Below are 18,729 nucleotides of genomic sequence, written 5' to 3' on the forward strand. Positions count from 1 at the left end.
GGGGAAAAGTAAAGGAGAAACGGAACGATGATAAAAAAAAAAGAAAACGTGTCGTCGAAACGCCGCGCGCAGAAATATGGACAACGATGTCGGCCGTACGTCGCGGTGGGCGAAAGAACTGCGGCGGCGCCCGGCGTCCGCAAGAGGATCGTTCTGCCGTTCTGGAGAGAGCGAGAGAGACGCGGCGGGGAACAGCGTCGAGAGAGCGATCGTATCACAAATCCGAGATTGGCTAAATTGGCACAGAATAAAAGAAACGATAATTTATGTGCATACATAGAGAGGGAAATGGCTCAGGCAAAATTCAGAAACCCGGCGAGAAGGCGTTCAGAGCGTTTTTCGCTCGGCTCTTCTTTCGAGTGACCTTGCGATCGCGGCGTCGCGTCCGCGAGATCGACAGAGATAATTACCAAGGATTTTCTTCCCGGACCTAGCGACACAGAGAGGCGGAAAGAGAGAGAGGGAGCGAGAGAGAGAGAGGGAGAGAGAGGGAGAGAGTGAGAGAGAGAGAGAAAGAGAGAGAGATCGTGGATGTCATCGGCGATCGGTGATGCTCCTGCTGCGACCGTCGGATTACGGCCACGCGAGAGAGAGAGAGACGCGAATCAGAGATCGTTCCTAATTCGTCGATACGACGACTACGCGATGAGAATGCCCCTCGGGATGTACAGCAGCTGCTCTCGTTCGGAGGAGCGAGAGATTTTTTCGACCGGATGGATTGTGTCGAAGGAGGAAGGAAGCTCGGCGGAACGTCGCTTTTCTTTCGTCAACCGGGACGCTGCCGGTGGTGCCACTTACACTTCCTCGAGACTGTCCCGGATGGAGATCGCCGAGATTTCGTGTAACACGATGCTCCACTGCACGCGAGAAATCGTCCTCTTCGAGAATTAAACGCCGTTCGAAAGCTTGGTCGAACGTCTAAATTTTCATACACGAAAGTCGTACGCAAAGCAGCTGTCGGCTCGAATGTTCCGCATCGGACTGAGATAAACGTTGCGAAATTGGTTTCGTAAAATTGTTATTGTGCAGTTTCGAAAGGATCCACCTCGTGAGCACGCTGTCCGAAGATGTTTCGTTTCTTTGACTGTCACGGTTGAAGCTGAAAAATAGCATCGAATTGAAACGTTTTATTCGATCGAATTGAAACGGAGAACTTAAATTGTATTATATGAATTGCGTTTGTAGTAATTCTACGTTTTTCGAAGCGCGATAAAATTATGGAAATACAGTAGATTAGGGCAAAAATTCATTTTCAAATCAGTGAAAGCAGTTCTGTCACGCATATGTGGACACATTGGCAGTCGAAGTGTTAAGCGAAAGATATGAACTCGAGCAGAGCTTTCTCAATCACGAATGAACAATTTATGAATATTTAATATATAATGTTTAATACATAATATTATCATATAATATTATTATGCAATATTATACATTTCGATCTCTATAAATACAAATTTTCCGCGTCGATTGCAGTTGAATTTAAGCAAAAGACATAAGCAAAAGACATAAACTCGAACAGAGCTTTCTCAATCACGAATGAATAATTTACGAATATTTAATATATAATATTTAATACATAATATTATTATATAATGTTATTATACAATATTATACATTTCGATCTCTATAAATAAAAATTTTCCGCGTCGATTGCAGTTGAATTTAAGCAAAAGAATAAGCAAAAGACATAAACTCGAACAGAGCTTTCTCAATCACGAATGAATAATTTGTGAATATTTAATATATAATATTCAATACATAATATTATCATATAATATTATTATACAATATTATACATTTCGATCTCTTTAAATACAAATTTTCCGCGTCGATTGCAGTTGAATTTAAGCAAAAGAATAAGCAAAAGACAAACTCGAACAGAGCTTTCTCAATCACGAATGAACAATTTATGAATATTTAATATATAATATTCAATACATAATATTATCATATAATATTATTATACAATATTATACATTTCGATCTCTGTAAATAAAAATTTTCCGCGTCGATCGCAGTTGAATTTAAGCAAAAGAATAAGCAAAAGACATAAACTCGAGCAGAGCTTTCTCAATCACGAATGAATAATTTATGAATATTTAATATTCAATACATAATATTATCATATAATATTATTATACAATATTATACATAATACCATTTTAACGAACATTTCGATCTCTACAAATAAAAGTTTTCCGCGTCGATCGCAGTTGAATCTTGAATCGCGACAATGAGACAAGTCGATCGCGGGAAGAAATTTCCGCAGGGATTCCGAGATTCTTGCAACGTCGCCGTTCGTATTTCACCCATTCGCTTTTCTCGCGAACGCGATCGACGCCCGCCTTCCCTCCTCGCGACGCCAGAAAAATGAGAATCGTCGGGCAAAGAAATTTATCGACGCGATAGAACGGCGCCGCGCGGGAGGCTTTAAAGACGGGACTCGTCGTCGGCCGCCGCGCGTAAAGTTCGAGAGAGAGACTACGGCGGATGATAAACCGTGTAATGTTCAATCTTCGGCCATGCGAGGTGCCGGAGGACTTACGGTCGATCGTAAAATTTGACCGGCGTTGCCCCGGGAAACGGGTGATCAACGGCCGCGGGCAGAACGAGTTTCTCCTAGTAGCTTTTATGCCGTCGCCGTTACGAGCATTCGTGGTTCGGAAATCCTCTGGTGCACGAGGACAAAAGTGTGCTCCGGGGGATCATATCGAGGTGGCTCCGCGAGAAAGCCGCGGCCGCGAACAGAATAATATTGTCGGAAGCGCGCGTGCAGTGGACCGAGGATCGGTGGAAGAGGGCGAGAGAGAGAGATCGCCCGTGGTTTAATTTCCGAAAATAAATGCGAGCCACGGGACAGGTTCGCGGCATTAGCGAGGCCGCACCAGACCACCGTAGAAAAAACTAAAAAAAATATAAAAAAAAGTCTATACATCTCCCTTCTACGAACCATCGCATACATCACACCAAGAAAAAAAAAAAGTAAATGTAGAAGTACAGTACAAAAAAACAACTACAACAAAAAAAAATTATTACCAAAAAAAAAGAACCCAAGTAAAAAAAAAACAAAAAAAACATAAAAAAAAGTAACAAAACAAAAAAATAAAACCCTCGCACGCTCGCTAGAGAGACACGAGACGGGCGGAAACACGTCGACGAGTGTAACCGTGCCCCTATTGCTTGTGTTGTAAAGGAGCTCAAAGCCACGAACGAGAGCCTGAAGAGCCTCCAGACGCAGCTGGAGCTGGCGTACGCTTCGACCGCGTCGTCCGGGGCAGCCGTGGCGGGCGGATGTGCAGGTTTCGGGCTAGGTAGCGTATCAGGTGCTGGAGGAGTCGGTGGCGGTACCGTCCTTGGGGGTAGCGTGGCGGTTCCAGGCGGCGTGCCCGGTAGCACCACCCTGACGGCCATCATGGAGACGAAAGACGCGCGCATACAGACCCTAGAGAAGCAGGTGACATTGCTGGACGCGGAGTTACAGCGCATCAAGGAGTGCGGTGGTAGACTGAGGGAGCAGTTGCTGAAAGCGACCGCCGTTCCGAGTAGCGGCGGCGGCTGCGGCGGCGGCGGCGGCGGTGCCGGCGGTGGTGTGCAGCAACACCAACAGTTGCAACAATCATCGGTACTACTGCAACAGCAACAACAACAAGCACAAACTAATACTAATCTAGCCGCGGGAGGTATCGAGTCGCAAGCGCGACAGGGATTGGTGACGGCCATGGGTGGTGGTTTCTCGCAGCAGCCCGGCACGTTGGCCTTGGCCAGGGGACCGTCCGTGATGACCTCGCTGGTACCGTATGGTCACACGTCGTCCACGGCATTAACCAGTTCATTGCTTGCCGGTTCGACAGGTGGGACCATGAGCGGCGTAGGCGGTGGGGGCGGTTCCTCGTGCCTGGCCGGCATCTCGTCGGGCGCTACCACTGGCGTGGTCAATCCCTATACCGATCGTTACGCCGATCATCTCCATCAGCTTCACCATCACTACCCTCCCCATCATCATCAGCCTCATCTCCATCATCAACAGCAGCAGCAGCTGCAGTTGCAACATCAGCAGCAAATGCAGCAACACTTGAAACAAATTGAGCCAGCGGCGCAGGGCGCGCTGGCGTTGCACGCGCACAACTTCAACAAGCACGACATGAACTTCAAACGGCAAGTAAGTTTCTTCATCAACAACGTGCGCATCGAAAAGAACGACGCCGTCTAGGGACGTCCGAACACGGATATCTATCTTCTGTCGCGTCACGTTGGACCTGGCGCGCCGCAGGTTCTTCCTCCGCGTGAGTACCATATACCCGATCTCTCTCAATAGGTGCCAGGAGAGAAAGAGGGAGAGAGAGAGAGAGAGAGAGAAAAAGCGTGTGCGTGTGTCTCTGTGTGCGAGTGTTTGCGAAGGGCTCACCGATAGATAGAATATACATATTTGTATATATATACAGGATGTCCCAAAATGATGGTATTTTCGGGAAATAAGGGGTTTCTGAGATCATTTGAAGCAACTTTTTCCTTGGCGAAAATATTCTACGAGGCTTCGTTCACGAGTTATTAACGAAAAACGGTGACCAATGAGAGGCGAGCTCTCCTGACGCGACGCGGCCGAGCCAATGAGCCGAACAGGGCTTCGGCCGCTCGTTGGCTGGGCCGGCGGGGCTCGCCATCGCGCCGGCCGCGCTCGCCTCTCATTGGTCACTGTTTTTCGTTGATAATTCGTAAACGAAGCCGCGGATCGAATTTTCGCTAAGGAAAAAGTTGTTTCAAATCATCTCGGCAACCCCTCGTTTCCCGGAAATACCATAATCTTGGATCACCCTGTATATACGTATATATATATGCTATATTAAATACCCCTTGCGTTTCTCGTCTCCGAATGAAAGTTCGTCGAGAGAAACCGAGCTCGAGAGCCCGCCTCTTCATCCTCGAGTCAAGGACGGGCGTCGTCGACGCTCGTCGAGGTGTTGACCGCTCGGGGACGGTCTAAGAATCGAGACGTCGACGTCGACGTCGTCGAGACGCGGGGGAAGTGTGCGCGAATGTGCCCCGGAGAGAGAAAGGGTGCGAGAGAAAGGGCGGGAGTGAAAGGGGAGGAGAGTAAGAGGAAGAACGAACGAACGGAAGAATGTCAGCGTTGTGTATGCGTGCGTGTGCGCGTGTGTCTGTGTGTCTGTTTACCTGGTCTCAGTCGGGAGGAAAGGAAGCCGAGCAACCTTATCGCCAGGAAGCTGCGTGGCGTGATGGTCGTCGTGAAATCGGGTTAGGTCGAGATACACACGTACCACGGATCTTTTCGACACCTTTCGTCTTGTCTTCGGAAAACAAAGCTTTCGCGTCACACGATGGCCGTGTATAATGAGTCCCTGAGAACTAAATCGTTCGAGGCATCGAAGGAAACGAACGTCCATTCTTTTCTTTTCCACGAAACGCTCTTTACCGATACGCACACTGCGAACCCAATACCACCCCCCCCCCCCGCCCACCCCCGAAACAACCCCCTTCTCGCAAGAAACGTCTTCGCCAGGTCTCCAACCTACGAACGGTTGGTCCAAGACACCCCGAGATACGCTTATTTTTCTACTTTAATCGAAAATCGATCGATCCCGGCGTCCCAGTCTTCGGACGCGCGACCGATTCTCGTCCTCCCGCCGCGAGCTGCGAAACGTCGCGTTCGTTTCGTCGTCGCGTTTACTTCTCATCGACTCGTACACGGGCAACGTGACCACAGATTTAGCGTACCTGTTCTTTCGTTACCTCCCGGCATCCCTTTTCTTATCGGACAGAAGAGAAGAGTTTCTATTTTTTGACTCGATTGTACATACCTGTTTAAGAGGGGGAAAAAAGCGACGAAAACGAAAAAGAAAAGAAAAGAGGAAGAGAGGACGAAGCAACGAAGACGCGTTGCGCGATCGTAAAAGTGTAAAGTCGCTCGTAGGTTTATAGGGCCGGGTGAAACCCACCCGTGAAAACCCGTTGTTCGTTCCGCACCCCGCTCCCGAGCGTTCCGATCGACGGGGAACCCGAATAACCCGATCGCCAGGGTACTCTCGGGTGAACGAGGTGATTCGATGGGTGATTCCTGTGAGAAAGTCAATGAGAAAGTCATAAATTCGGTAGCTCCCGGCGCGTAGAGCCCCGAGAACACAACTGTGCGTACCTAATCTGTAGGCCTTAGCAGATGACGATTATACGTTTGTTGAACATTCCGGATTCTCTATAGATGTTGGATACTTGTGTACAGTGCCCCCACTTCCCCCCCACCCCCCGTATTTAGATATCACCGTTCGGTGTAGGCGGCGCGCCGAGCCGATCACGAACGGGTCGGCGCGCGTATATTTTTCTCGCGAGACACGCTCGCGCCTCGCGAACGCGCTAGGCGTGCGCGCGCGCGCGCGTGCATAAACAGTGGCCCGCGAAAGTGTTCGCGCACCGTTTAGAACGCGATAACTTTTTTTAAGACTGGACTAAGTGACACGAATTTGGATATCGTATACCGGACGATGACCGAAATGCTTTTTCTAAATTTTGCTATTACTTGGAATTACAAAAAAAAATAAAAAACTCTTTCTTTTAACTTTTTTATCTGAGTCTATAAATTTAGAAAATGCCTCTCGTAGGTCTCGGCAACGTATAAATGCACACTGAAAATTTTGTCGTGATCAGTCGACGTTGTTACGAATTATAACAAATTAAAGATGGCAAAAATCACAGTTTAATCACGATTTTCACCAGAAACTGGAAGAAATCTGCGGCTCTTCGAATCTTTCAACGCCTGTAGCTCGACTTACCGGATTTTAATCAAATTTTCAGCACGCATACAAATCATCGAGAGGCATTTTTGAAATTTTTGTTACAGGCTCGGATAAAAATGTTAAGAAACGAGAGTTTCTCACCTTTTCTTCTTATCCTCCCAAATAATAGCAAAATTAAAAAAAAAGGCACTTTAATCATCCCCTAGTAAACTAGTCCCTCTATCACCTAAACTTAATTCAAGTCGTTTAATCGAGTTTTAAGAAAGTTACTACGTTTCAGAAGCTGTACGAACACTTTCGCGGCCCGCTGTACATATACTTCTGCTCGCTTTCGGGCGGAATGCTCAGCGTTCGAGACGGATTCGTCTAGGTTAGAGCTCGTTAGTCTAAACTGCACCCGAATTAGCCTTAGCATCGTCCCGCGCGAGTATTACGAGATATTTTTTTAAAAAGGAAAAACAGCCGCGCAGAGAGGGGAACGTTGAATCGCGCGCCAGAACTCGATAGGCTAGGGGAAAGGACGACCGAGAAGAAAATGAGAGTAGTCGAACGAGAGACGAAATAGAACAGACTCGGCGAAGATGGGAGAGATCGTTAGGAGCGAACACCATCTTCCCGATACTGATCCAAAGAGCACGTGGCCTTTTCGCACAGACCTCTCGCAAACGTGATAATCCCGCGTAGCTGCGCGGAATCGAGGCGAGGAGGAGGAGGAGGAGGAAGAAGAAGAAGAAGAAGAAGATGAAGAAGGAGTAGGAGGAAGAAGAAGAAGAAGAAGTAGGAGGAAGAAGACGAAGAAGAAGAAGAAGACACGGAATAGAGCGTGCGAGTACAGTGCGTAAGACGGGAGGAGAACAGACAAAAGAAACAGAGAAAAGAGAAAAACGTAACAAGAAGAAGCTTCCAACGGTATATTTTCGTAGCTCAGAGCGTTTTAACCCGCCTCGAAGTCCATCATCCTCGAACTATCGGTGTCGTTTCTTCCCCGGTTTAGGCGTGGTACCTAGCTCCACCAAAGGCGGGAGCTTTCGCGAGACCACGGTCGCGCTTTATTTTTGATACCGAAGTCGGGCGGGTACACTAATGAAACAGGATTAACACGGGGGATGGGCCGAGTCGTGTCACGAGGACGAGAGGCGAACCGTTTCGTTGGCCGCGTCGCGTCGTCGGGCTGCGAAACGTTCCACCGCTCGTGTTTCCACCGTAATCGGACTATCGAGCGGGCTGCGGAAGGTGTTCCGTAGCCCGCGGAACCGCAGGCGGTCGAGCTAGGTACACCCTGATCGGCGACCCCGCAGCGATAATCCCGCCCCGCGCCCCTCTTATCCCGGTGCTCCCGATCCCGGAGGATGGAACCGTGACGACCGGGCCACCCCGGCAGCTCGCGCGTCGCTCGCAAGGACATCCCCGATCTCCCGAAGGCATCGTTTCGCTCGCCTCGACGACGTCTCACGATCTCGCGCGTCCACCTTTGGACATCCTGCTGTGCGTTGTTGCTCGCAAGGTCCGCCACAGAGCCTGAACGAAACCCGGCGATCCTCTTCGGACTCTCCCGGCCTGCCGGGTAGCAGAAAGTTTAGAGAGACGCGGGTCCGGAGTCACGATCGATAGCAATGAGAGAGCCCAGCGGAACGGGAGAGAGAGAGAGAGAGAGAGAGAAAGAGAGAGTGTGTGTGTGAGAGAGCGGAACGGGAAGAGGAGAACGAAAAGGAACGGTTCTCGTTTCACACGTCGGCCCTGTTGTCGCTTCTCTCCGGCCCGCGCGTGTCTGTATTCCCGACCACCCCCACCCAGACACCCCTGTTTCTATCGAGAGACCTTGACAGCCTCGAGGCGGTCGGTGCCGCAAGGACGACGAAACGTAATCGGAGGAACAATGACACGTCCAAGCGACACGATCGAAGGAATTCTGTTCCCGTTGTCTTTCTTGCATGAGAGAAACCACCCCCAAACTCCCGCCATGTCCCGGCCTCCCCTCCGACGATCCCAGAATCTCTCCCAGGTCGAACCTTCAGATGCGGTGTGCCGCCGCATCCCCGGCGAACGAACGCAAGGTGGAACGGAAGCCGACCTTGTCGAACGCAGAGACAGACCCAGACCCGTCTCCCTCCGAGTTCCCCCCCGATCTGGGTCAAGGGTGGTGCGTCAGCGACAGCTGACCGAAGTCAAGCTGACGACACAGGATAAGAACGCCGATCGAAAAGAGAATAGTACGACCAGCAACCGGTATCATCGACGAACACCGCAGAGAGAAAGAAAGAAAGAATTCTTGTGCTCGATCGTTGATCTGATCCAGCTTGAACTACCTTCCGACCTCTCCCCGGTCCCATCGTTTCTTTATCTCTCATCATCTTATCCCCCCACCCACGACGCCCCTTACGTGTCCCCCTCGCTCGCACATTTGATTTTGATCGACATACGCTCATACGCTCCAAAAAATGATTTCTCTTCATCGTCCAGCAGTCGTTCGTCCATCCGCATCGACCACGGAACAATCTTCGTACAGCTCGCCATCAGCCATGAACCCGCGCGCAGATCTCATCCCGCACGCGGCAGATCGTTTCTTTTTCTTTTTTCTAGCGATCGATCGCGACAGAGAATCGTCTCTCTCCCTTTCATCCACGAGAATCGCTGTTCTCGCACTCGCAGGCCACCCAAACACCGAAACATATATCCCGGGCACTTTCGGAACGGCATCACCCAGCACCCCCCCCCCGCCAATCCACCCATGAGTAGTTGTCACGTTGATTATATAGCATTGCCAAACGATCCGTCACGTAACCCCCCGCCACACGTATATTATCATCCGCTCTTGGTTTCCCGTTCGGCCTCCGCCTAGCGCTACAACAACACTGGACAAGCCCCAAAAAAATCACAGTCACCACCCACGCCCACTGAACCGTGAGAAAGGAACCGTCGACCGAACAACAACCACCTTCTTCCTTCATGCATCATCGAAGACACACACACCCCTGTGTTCCCCCCACCCCATCACCACCGCCACCATCACCACCACCACCGGTTCATATCGTCGTACTTCACACACGTGGCACGCTCATTACTCGTATGTTATATCGTAGATCTAGCGTTCCGATCGAGGGAATCGGATCTTCGTCCATCCTCATCGATCGTTACACACGTCATGCCCATCAGCCAGCCATCAGGGATCGAGGTATCGGGAGTCGTTTATAGGGTTTCATCATCTCTCTCTCCGACCATCCCCGTGGAAAAAAAAATGAAACATCATCGTGTTCGTTCGCTCGCTCGCTCGCTCGCCATTCTCTCGTCGCGTAGAGTTTCTCGAATGCGAACGGATCGTTTCAAGGCATGATGCATGCGTCCGAGAGCCGGACGACGTAGACCAGATTTATTGTTTGTCACGTTCGTTTCTAGAACCATCTCGAGACTCGTTCGCGCGACGGATCCGCGACGGATCTATCCGGAGCAACGGCGCCCCACCCCCCTCCTCCCTAGATTTTCATACGGCGCGACGGATCCGCGACGGCTCTATCCGGAACAACGGCCCTCGGATTTTCATTTACGGCGCGACGAAGATTCGCGTTCGCGAATCACGCGGACAATGCATAACCGTGACGCAGATCCCGGTCACTCCCCCCCTCCGCGATCACCACCCCGGCTTCCTGAACCCCGGCCGACGACGATTTCATTGTCCAGGGTCAGGAAGCTCCGCCGGGTTTCCTTGACGTCGCCGCAATTGATTCTCGCTGGTGCTAAATCGTTCGACCGTTAAACGCGCTGTCGATATGTATTTCTATGGCAGAGCTGTAAGTAGCCGCGAGAGTGGTTCGAACGGTTCCGGCTTTGTAAACGCGGCGCCGGTCTTGATGCACCGTCGCGGTCGGCGAACGTCCGAAGAAAAGTGTTCAATTGTACGGGCACGCAATAGCGAAAGTCGAAAACTGTTTTGTTGTTCCGAGCTGTTTCAGAGTTTCTCGCCGGTTACCTGATTCCACGTGTCCGTCTGTGCGCGTACAAATATGCTAGCGCCCCTAGGATCAACCGGACGTCCGACCGGATGACGCTTCTCCGACAATCTCTCTGCGAACCGATCGACGATGCAACTTCCGCGATTATTGATTTCCTGCTACGACAAACCGTTCGAATACATTCGATGTACGCCGCAGAGTGCGTATGGCTGACTAAGAAATAAGAGATCGTACGTTCTTTTCGCTTTCTCGAGCTGTTCTTTATCGTCTAAAGTTTAACCCTTTCGCTACGGCAGCCCCATCCGCCGAAGTACCGAACGGAAACTCGCTCCGGAGATATGCACAGTGCGCGTGGTTTCTGTATACATGTTGTTCGAAGTCTTAAATAACAACTGTGCCGAATAAAACAATCGTTGCTCTAATGTGAACAAGTATATTTACATTTTTAATTGCAAAATACTTACAAAATTATAGGTAACGTAGGTATTTGTATAATTACAAAGTCTAACGGTTAAACGTTTCATATAATTAATAACGAGAGGAAAAAATTATTAAAATATAATCATATGTAAAAACTAATAATATAATTCTCTGTGTGATATATTTGAAAGCAAGGATCTATACAAAGGCCAACGTCGCAATCTTTGCACTCGTACCGCGCGAATCCGTTCTTTTATCATTTTTGCTGCAAATTACACATCCGCGTCTTCTGTGTACACTTCATTTCGATGCCGCATATATGCGGCGCCCGTACCCACAGGTCGTCGAGCGGATGCCGCGTATATGCGGCGCTCGGCGCGAAAGGGTTAACGACGTACGTCGGACAGTCGTGACGGTTGCCCCGAACCGAAGGATCGGCGAAGCGTGCGGTGCAATCGTTATCGTTGTATCGCAACGATACGCTTTCGTACTTGACCAGCGTGAAGCAGCGTAGTGGAGATCAAAGTGCCAATCGGTAAGGAAACACGTAGAAATAATGCACGCGAAACAATGCGACTCGAGGCGTACAAATCAAGGTGTATAATAACTCGGTTAACAGGTCAATAGCTTCGGACCAGAGTCAATATCCTCGACAATGCTCACAATTCAGCCAGAGTACAAACGCAATAGAGCTAGAATGGTGGTCTGAAAGTCAATTTTTAATAGCCGCGATAAGAGAGCAAACAGAGTTAGTCTGTTGCTCCGATTTCACGGGAGTCGAACGCTTTCGGAGACGACCATCGCGGATGACTTCGTCGTGGCAGCGGACATTTCGCGGAGTCTCTCGCAGATCGACGTGAACGCGTTTTTTCGCTTACAGATTGCTTACGTCAATACCCGGTTTTCCGCTTTCGATTTATGAATTCCATTCTCGTCCGCGCGCAGCAAAATTGTCGCGGATCGCTTCTCTACCGGACGACTGTGAACGAAGCCTAACGATCGCAATGTTATCGAACAGCGTAAAAAATGTCGAGCGTCGCCAGGAGGATTTGAGAGGATCGAAGGAAAAATTCTCGCGCGAACATCGTCCGAAAGTTAGGCGCGTTCCCGAGAATATCCGCTGCCACGGAATAATTGGCACGGTCCGTGGAATCCTCGAGCGGTGTCCCGCGGACGACCATATTCGGGGGTCGTGTGCGATAACAAGGAACCCCGGCGGCCAAGTTCGACCGGCCAACTGTCTGCTCGACGCCGTTCATCGCCCGGCAAATTAGGCGAAGTTCGATCGCGAGGAGTTCGTGGCCCCCGTCGGCGAACGATCGCGCGACGGCCGTTCGTTCGTTCGTTTGGTCGGCGCTGGTTCGTGTTTGTTCGTGCCCTTAGCGATTCTCTCGAGTTTCACTGTCGTCGCTGCCCCCCCTACCCCCCACGGTTTCCAGCCTTGATTCGCGATCCGGCGCAAATTCGACCGATCCGTGAACTCCGGGAGCCGCATGCGAGTCTTCGAGAAGTCTAGCCCTGTGTTTATGCATGCTGCATGCCACGCAGACGAGCTCCGTATTGTTACGACGCATACTCTCATCATCTAGCTGTCTGTCGCCTCGTTGATCGATTTCCCATATATAAGGTAAACGAACATCGCACGGGACATCGCAGTCATCCGTCATTCGAGCGAGCCTCGGGGCCGACCGGCCACCGAGACGCTCGCCAAAATTCGAGGAGGGGACAGTTCGTTCTGCGGAAAATGTCTTTTTTTTTCTCTTTTTCCAAATTCGATCGACGATGCTTAAAATATCACCTTGAACAATTATACGCAGAGACGCGCGATTGGATCTTAGCACGAAGTCAGTCGAACGTCCCCCGGATCCGCGACATCTACATAGTGATAAGGGCGCCATCATTAGCACCTAAGGCTAGAGCTAAGTTAGCGATAAGTCAGCAATGGATGGCACTACCCAATTCCGCCGAACTCGTTCGATTCTACGGTTCGCGACGAACGTTAATAACGCAACGATGCCGATGCGGCGACCGAATAAATTTGCACGTGACCGGAATCGAGGAGGCCGGGCTAAATCAAAGAACGGGGAAAGCTGATCACGTCCCATCGTGGCAAATGAAGGGGACCCTCCCCTCCCCTCCACCCACCGCCGTTATCGATCGAACTGAATCAAACGTAACGCGTATCGATAACGGTGCTCGTTGTTTCGATGAAATCCGGCGAAATCATTTCACCCTTTCGGCTAATTAGGCTCCGCGAATACGAGAGAGACGCTTTCCTGTAAATTGTTCGGCGGACGAACTGCATCGCCGAGGAAACTCGAAGCGTACGCGCGCGCGCGTGCTCTGAGATTGAAAGCAACATTCGATATTCTATCGAACCGAAACATCTGTTAGCGATGTTTCGAGCATAATCGCCTAAATACATACGATCGGAGATAAAGGAAATCAATCTGACGCGGCTATCGCTGTAACGAATGTGGACAGTGCGTAGCTTATGCTAATAGAGTCGCCGCGGTAAATTACGAAGCTCGTTAACATGTTAAATATCCGTTAACCCCGAACCGTGCGCCACACGAAGTCAGCTTGATTTTAGACGGATTTCATTGTGTTCGAGTCGAACGAGAAAATCGAAAATAGCTGGCCACCGCACAAACAGATGCGTTAAAATTTCTCGTCGAAACCACGCCTTCGATTTTCCTCGGAGTTTCCATCGGGTTTCGCGTTTCACCGTAGACCTCTCGGATGATTTCCGTAGGCTGTACTTTTTGAACCGTATGTACGTTCGGCGAGCGTGCAAAATATGCCGATCTCGTCGTTTCCGCGGCGAAAGGGTCAATGATTCGATTGATTGGAACGCAGGGAGGCGGAGTTGGGTGGCCTTCGTGGTGAGCGAAGCATTATTAAATGTGGTGCCCCAATATTCTAGCTTTCTGAGGAGGTAAGGATATTCTTCACCCGACAAAGAAGCACTTCCAAGCCACCACCTATCCTTCGTTTCCATCTACGTGATTACCGTATTATGTAACGGAGTGTTTCGATGTTCCGTAGTAACACTTTTTCTAACACACACTCTCTCTCTCTCTCTCTCTCTCTCTCTCTCTCTCTCTCTTTTCCTCTCTTTCTCTCTCGATCTTTCTCTACTTATCTACATCTTTCTCTCTCTGTCTATTGCTCTGTCTCTGTCCCGGAGTGGCTAGTGAATTCCCGCGGGACTTGAAAAGAAAAGCAACGAGGCTACGAGGAAGGTCGCTTCAAAAAATTTCCCAATCCGTCGTGGTGAACCGAGCCTCCTTTTTCACCCGGGCAGCACGAAATTACAGCTTTCCGATTTTTTAATCGAAACTTCAGCCCCGGGAAAGTTCGTTCACGGGCTCGCGGTTTATTTCAATATTCAATGGCGAACTCGTCGAACTTTCATAAAACTTCGTCGCAGTTAGTTACTCTAATTATTCTTCGTTAAATCTTCTCCCGGCTGTCCGCGTTGCGCTTTCATTATCGCGGGCTCTCTGCAAGCAATCTCGTCGCTTGCTTTTATTTAATAAGCCCCCGATTTATTCGGTGCAACCGGAATCACGATATATGGGCTCGAACTGGGTCAGGAAGTCAGCAGCCACCCCGTTGCTGTCTCTGTCTTTTCTTTTCCTTCTCTATCGCTCTTTCTCTCGCTCTCTTTTTCCTTCTCTCTCGCTCTTTCTCTCGCTCTCTTTTTCCTTCTCTCTCGCTCCTTCTCTCGCTCTCTGTTTCCTTCTCTCTCGCTCTTTCTCTCGCTCTCTTTTTCCTTCTCTCTCGCTCTTTCTCTCGCTCTCTTTTTCCTTCTCTCTCGCTCCTTCTCTCGCTCTCTGTTTCCTTCTCTCTCGCTCTTTCTCTCGCTCTCTTTTTCCTTCTCTCTCGCTCCTTCTCTCGCTCTCTTTTCTCTCTCTCTCGCTCTTTCTCTCGCTCTCTTTTCTCTCTCTCTCGCTCTTTCTCTCGCTCTCTTTTCTCTCTCTCTCTCGCTCTTTCTCGCTCTCTCTCTCTCTCGCTCTTTCTCTTGCTCTTTCTCGCTCTTTCTCTCTCTCTCTCTCTCTCTCTCTCTCTCTCTCTCTCTCTCTCTGACACACTCTGTCTGTCTCTCTGTCCCTTTCTCTGGTGTGAGTCGTTGATCTGACTGTTCGCAATCATGCACGTACCACGCGCAGAAGCGATCTTCTGGGCCCGGCCGGCCACCCAACGTCGGCGCGGCCGACAAGATGGCGGCCGCCTCGGTACGACACTTTTCTGCGTGCGCGCGTGCGTGTATGCAGCCTAACGATGATCGTAGATAGTCACGTAGCACTTGATACTACCGTTGAACTATTTCTTCTTCTGTCTTCTTCTATCTGGACATTTTTTTTGTTCTCTCTCGACTGTCTTTTTTCTTTTCTTTTTTTTCTTCTCTCGTCTCTCTTCGATCACCGATTGTGGTTCTTCGTGGCCGTCGAATAGAGAAACACCGAGGAACCCGAGACGATGAACACCGGTCGCGAGGATCGCTCGGCTCTCTCCGTAGATCTGTTTCTTACTTGGCACGACATAGAACGCTGGAGAGGCGCGGGATCGACGATCGATCGGCGCCACCACGCTTGATCGGGCGCCGATCGATCCACCGGTTCCCGATCCTGCTTTTATTGGGCAACTGCGTGAGATACGCGCGTGCACGACCTCTTGGCCGCGGCTCTGCGAAACCCTGGTCGAAGTAATTCTCGTTCAACGGCATTTATGTGTTACGGCAGAATCAAAAGCAAACTTGCGCGAACGTTTTGGAACAGTTGCGCGTAGACCAGAGACATTTTTTATGCAGCAAGAAACTGGAAAACTGGTGACAGATTCCATCGAATTCGATGCTGTTTTGGTACTTTATCCATTAAAGATTACGGAAAGTACATCAAAGTTTAATTTGGCTTAAATTTATATAAAATTTAAAATAAAACAGTAATGTTATAGGATATTATATACAGATCAGTTTCGAACAACAAGAAAGTAACATTTTTATTCGTTGTTTTGTCTGCTATTTGCGGCTACCTGTTGCAATCTTACCATTTGCGAGAAAACTAAAGACATTATTAATACGTTCCGTGCCACGTGTACCACCGATGGTACATGCTTACATGTTTATTTAACGCTAGATTCACGGAATCCGCCACTAATTTTTTAATTTACGATTATTCGTGTCGTGAAGATACATTTATTTAAGATATATCCTTTTAAAGATATATTTATTCGATTTATATGTTACTTACGATAAATGTTACAATAACGCTTGTTAAAAAATCAGGATAAATGTCTTACTGTTACTTTTACAAGCTGATGCAAAAACAGCCGTTTCTTGTGCTCCGTAAATCTAGTGTCAATGAACCGAAAAAATTGCTTGTAACAAATTTAGAACTGAAGAATTTATTTCCACCGTTTTATATATACGAGAACTAATAATTGCGTATAAAACATCAGGTTTCAATAAAATATCAAACGGTCACTGTGAAGAGTCGAGTAAAAACAGCTCGGCATGGAACGTGTTAAAAAACGATGAACAGTTAGCCCGAATGCGCTCGAAGAATGGTTGAAAAATTCATATCAACGTGATACTAAATTCTAATTCGTTCTGTAGAATTATTTGCCCGAATCGAATTATTACCGTAATCTTTATTTGCTCGAAGGTTGAAAATCGAAGTTAATGTACGAGCACGTCGGGCAGCCGCTAATCTCGCTCTTCTATAATTACCAAACAGAATGCCAGTCCTGCGAAGCTGTTCCAAGAACAGAGACAAAAACTGCGACACGGTTGTCTCAGCGTGAAAAGTTCCGCGAAGTCCTCGGTGACTCGGATGACGCAAATCTCGCGGGACGCGCCGGGATTCCCTATTCTTATCGAGACTAATAGCTCGTCGTCGATTGCTGAACTCGGTCATCCCTTCCGTTAACGGAGCGCATAGTCTGCGATCTTCCAGACGGTGTTCCGAAGCCGACAGCTCCGTTTCCACGAATTCGATCTCGCGCCCTTTGTTCCCGGCCCTGAAGATCGCCACATAGGACTTTTACTTCGACCATCGGCGAAAAGAGCCGCGACGTCTCTTTCACGCTGCGTACTCTGCTAGTCGATTAGATAGTGAAACGTGTTTAGCTGTGTAACTATGCTTCTATAATACGAATCCAGCCGCGGGCTCTCGATCCGCTGCGAGATCTCGCGACGGGATCCTCACGCGGCCTGCCGACACCAGAGTAGATCAGACGAGCGTAGTAGGTACGTACACGATAATCCAAGAGAGAGACACAATATATATTTATATATATATATATATATATTTATATATATACATAATACGTCCTAATCTATCCGCCGCTCCCGCGAATCCCTGGATCTCGCCTATCTCCAATCCCGTGTACACTCGTTCGAACACGTAATCAATGTATCTCTCGTACACGCAGGAAACACTGTTTGTAATTTTGTATCGTTGGTCTCGATATCGCTGCATGCTCAGTATATACATATATTTACATATATATACGAGTCCTGGCCGAGTACGACGACAAAGGCTGGCTCGATTAGCCCTGAGGAGAAGCGAGTGTCTGTCGAACGGCAATCCGCGCGCATCGGCTTGAACCGGTGACAAGCGTTCCGTCGGTTTCGAACCAGCCAGAGGACGATCGGAAACCGCTGATCCAGAAGTTTGTAGAATCGTAGCGTCGCCGAATGGTTATCCTGTTAACCGGGAACACTACGGGAATTCGCTTCGGTTTCCTTGTTTAGCCTAGAGATCTGTTCGCGGAAGCCTAATCGGTCTGGTCTCGCGCGGCCGGCTTCGTCTCGGCCGACGAGAATTCTTTGTAAATCGGATCATCGATCGATCGATCGATCGACGCCCGGTCATTAATCGTGTATCAATTAACGCTGATTTTCAGAGACGTTTAACGATTCTTCTCTCCTTCCTCCAGCCGTCTCATCCTCGAACAAGGTAAGAACCGCCGGCAAGAGAGATTTGAACCTTCGAATCGGACGAAACTCGCCGATAAAACTTCTATCGCCGCCGATAAAGCCCGTAGTGATCTCGAGTGCGTTTATTTTCCGACAGTTTCCTCGAGGACGACGCTCCTCGAACAGTTATTACGCGCGAAAACGGCGCGTTTTTCTTGCTTCTAACGGCGTTGTAAACGCGCCGAGTTTCACGAAAGCCTGCGGGGACTCGTCTAAGGCTAAAATGCCCCGTAGGACGAGGACGTAAATTAATGATCTAAGTATCGATCGGGGGGTGGCTTGCTAAGCGGACGATAGAAGCGAAAACTGAGCGGGCACCAGTGCATGCAATTGCTTTCGATATCTCCTAAGAAAGTATTATTACGCTGGGAAGATGTTGTTGCGTCGGTTGTTTCTGTTTGCGAAATGATTGCTGGTGTCGATGAAACGTCGGCTCCTGTGAACTCTCGTTAGTCGAAACGACGTCCGCGAACTCTGCACAAATGCCACGCCAAGAATCATAAATGGACCGCGGATCTTGCGTTTAACAGAATCCTCGAGATTTTTAACAGGTCTTAACCCCTTGCGGCCACGATTGCTTTCGCGACTACGTCTCAGACGCGTTACAAAATCGTTTAATTTACCATCGTTG

At 49.2% G+C, this 18,729-nt stretch overlaps 1 protein-coding gene across 18 annotated transcripts in view; it reads left to right on the forward strand.

Annotated features, from left to right (window-relative positions):
- Positions 1-18,729, forward strand: part of brp (ELKS/RAB6-interacting/CAST family member bruchpilot) — a 168,349-nt gene that overhangs the window by 117,059 nt on the left and 32,561 nt on the right. For 7 of the 18 annotated variants that reach the window (XM_076524061.1, XM_076524066.1, XM_076524067.1 and 4 more), the window contains one exon: positions 3,194-4,159. The exons of 5 other annotated variants lie outside the window; for them this stretch is intronic. In XM_076524061.1, coding sequence (XP_076380176.1) covers positions 3,194-4,159 — 966 coding nt within the window. Of the gene's footprint in view, positions 1-3,193; positions 4,160-4,289; positions 7,656-14,039; positions 14,052-18,729 lie in introns of those variants that run through there. 6 more of the 18 variants (XM_076524063.1, XM_033465293.2, XM_033465296.2 and 3 more) reach the window with 4 other exon arrangements.

This window comes from Megalopta genalis, chromosome 8 (genome assembly GCF_051020955.1).
Source record: "Megalopta genalis isolate 19385.01 chromosome 8, iyMegGena1_principal, whole genome shotgun sequence".
NCBI classification, from domain to species: domain Eukaryota; kingdom Metazoa; phylum Arthropoda; class Insecta; order Hymenoptera; family Halictidae; genus Megalopta; species Megalopta genalis.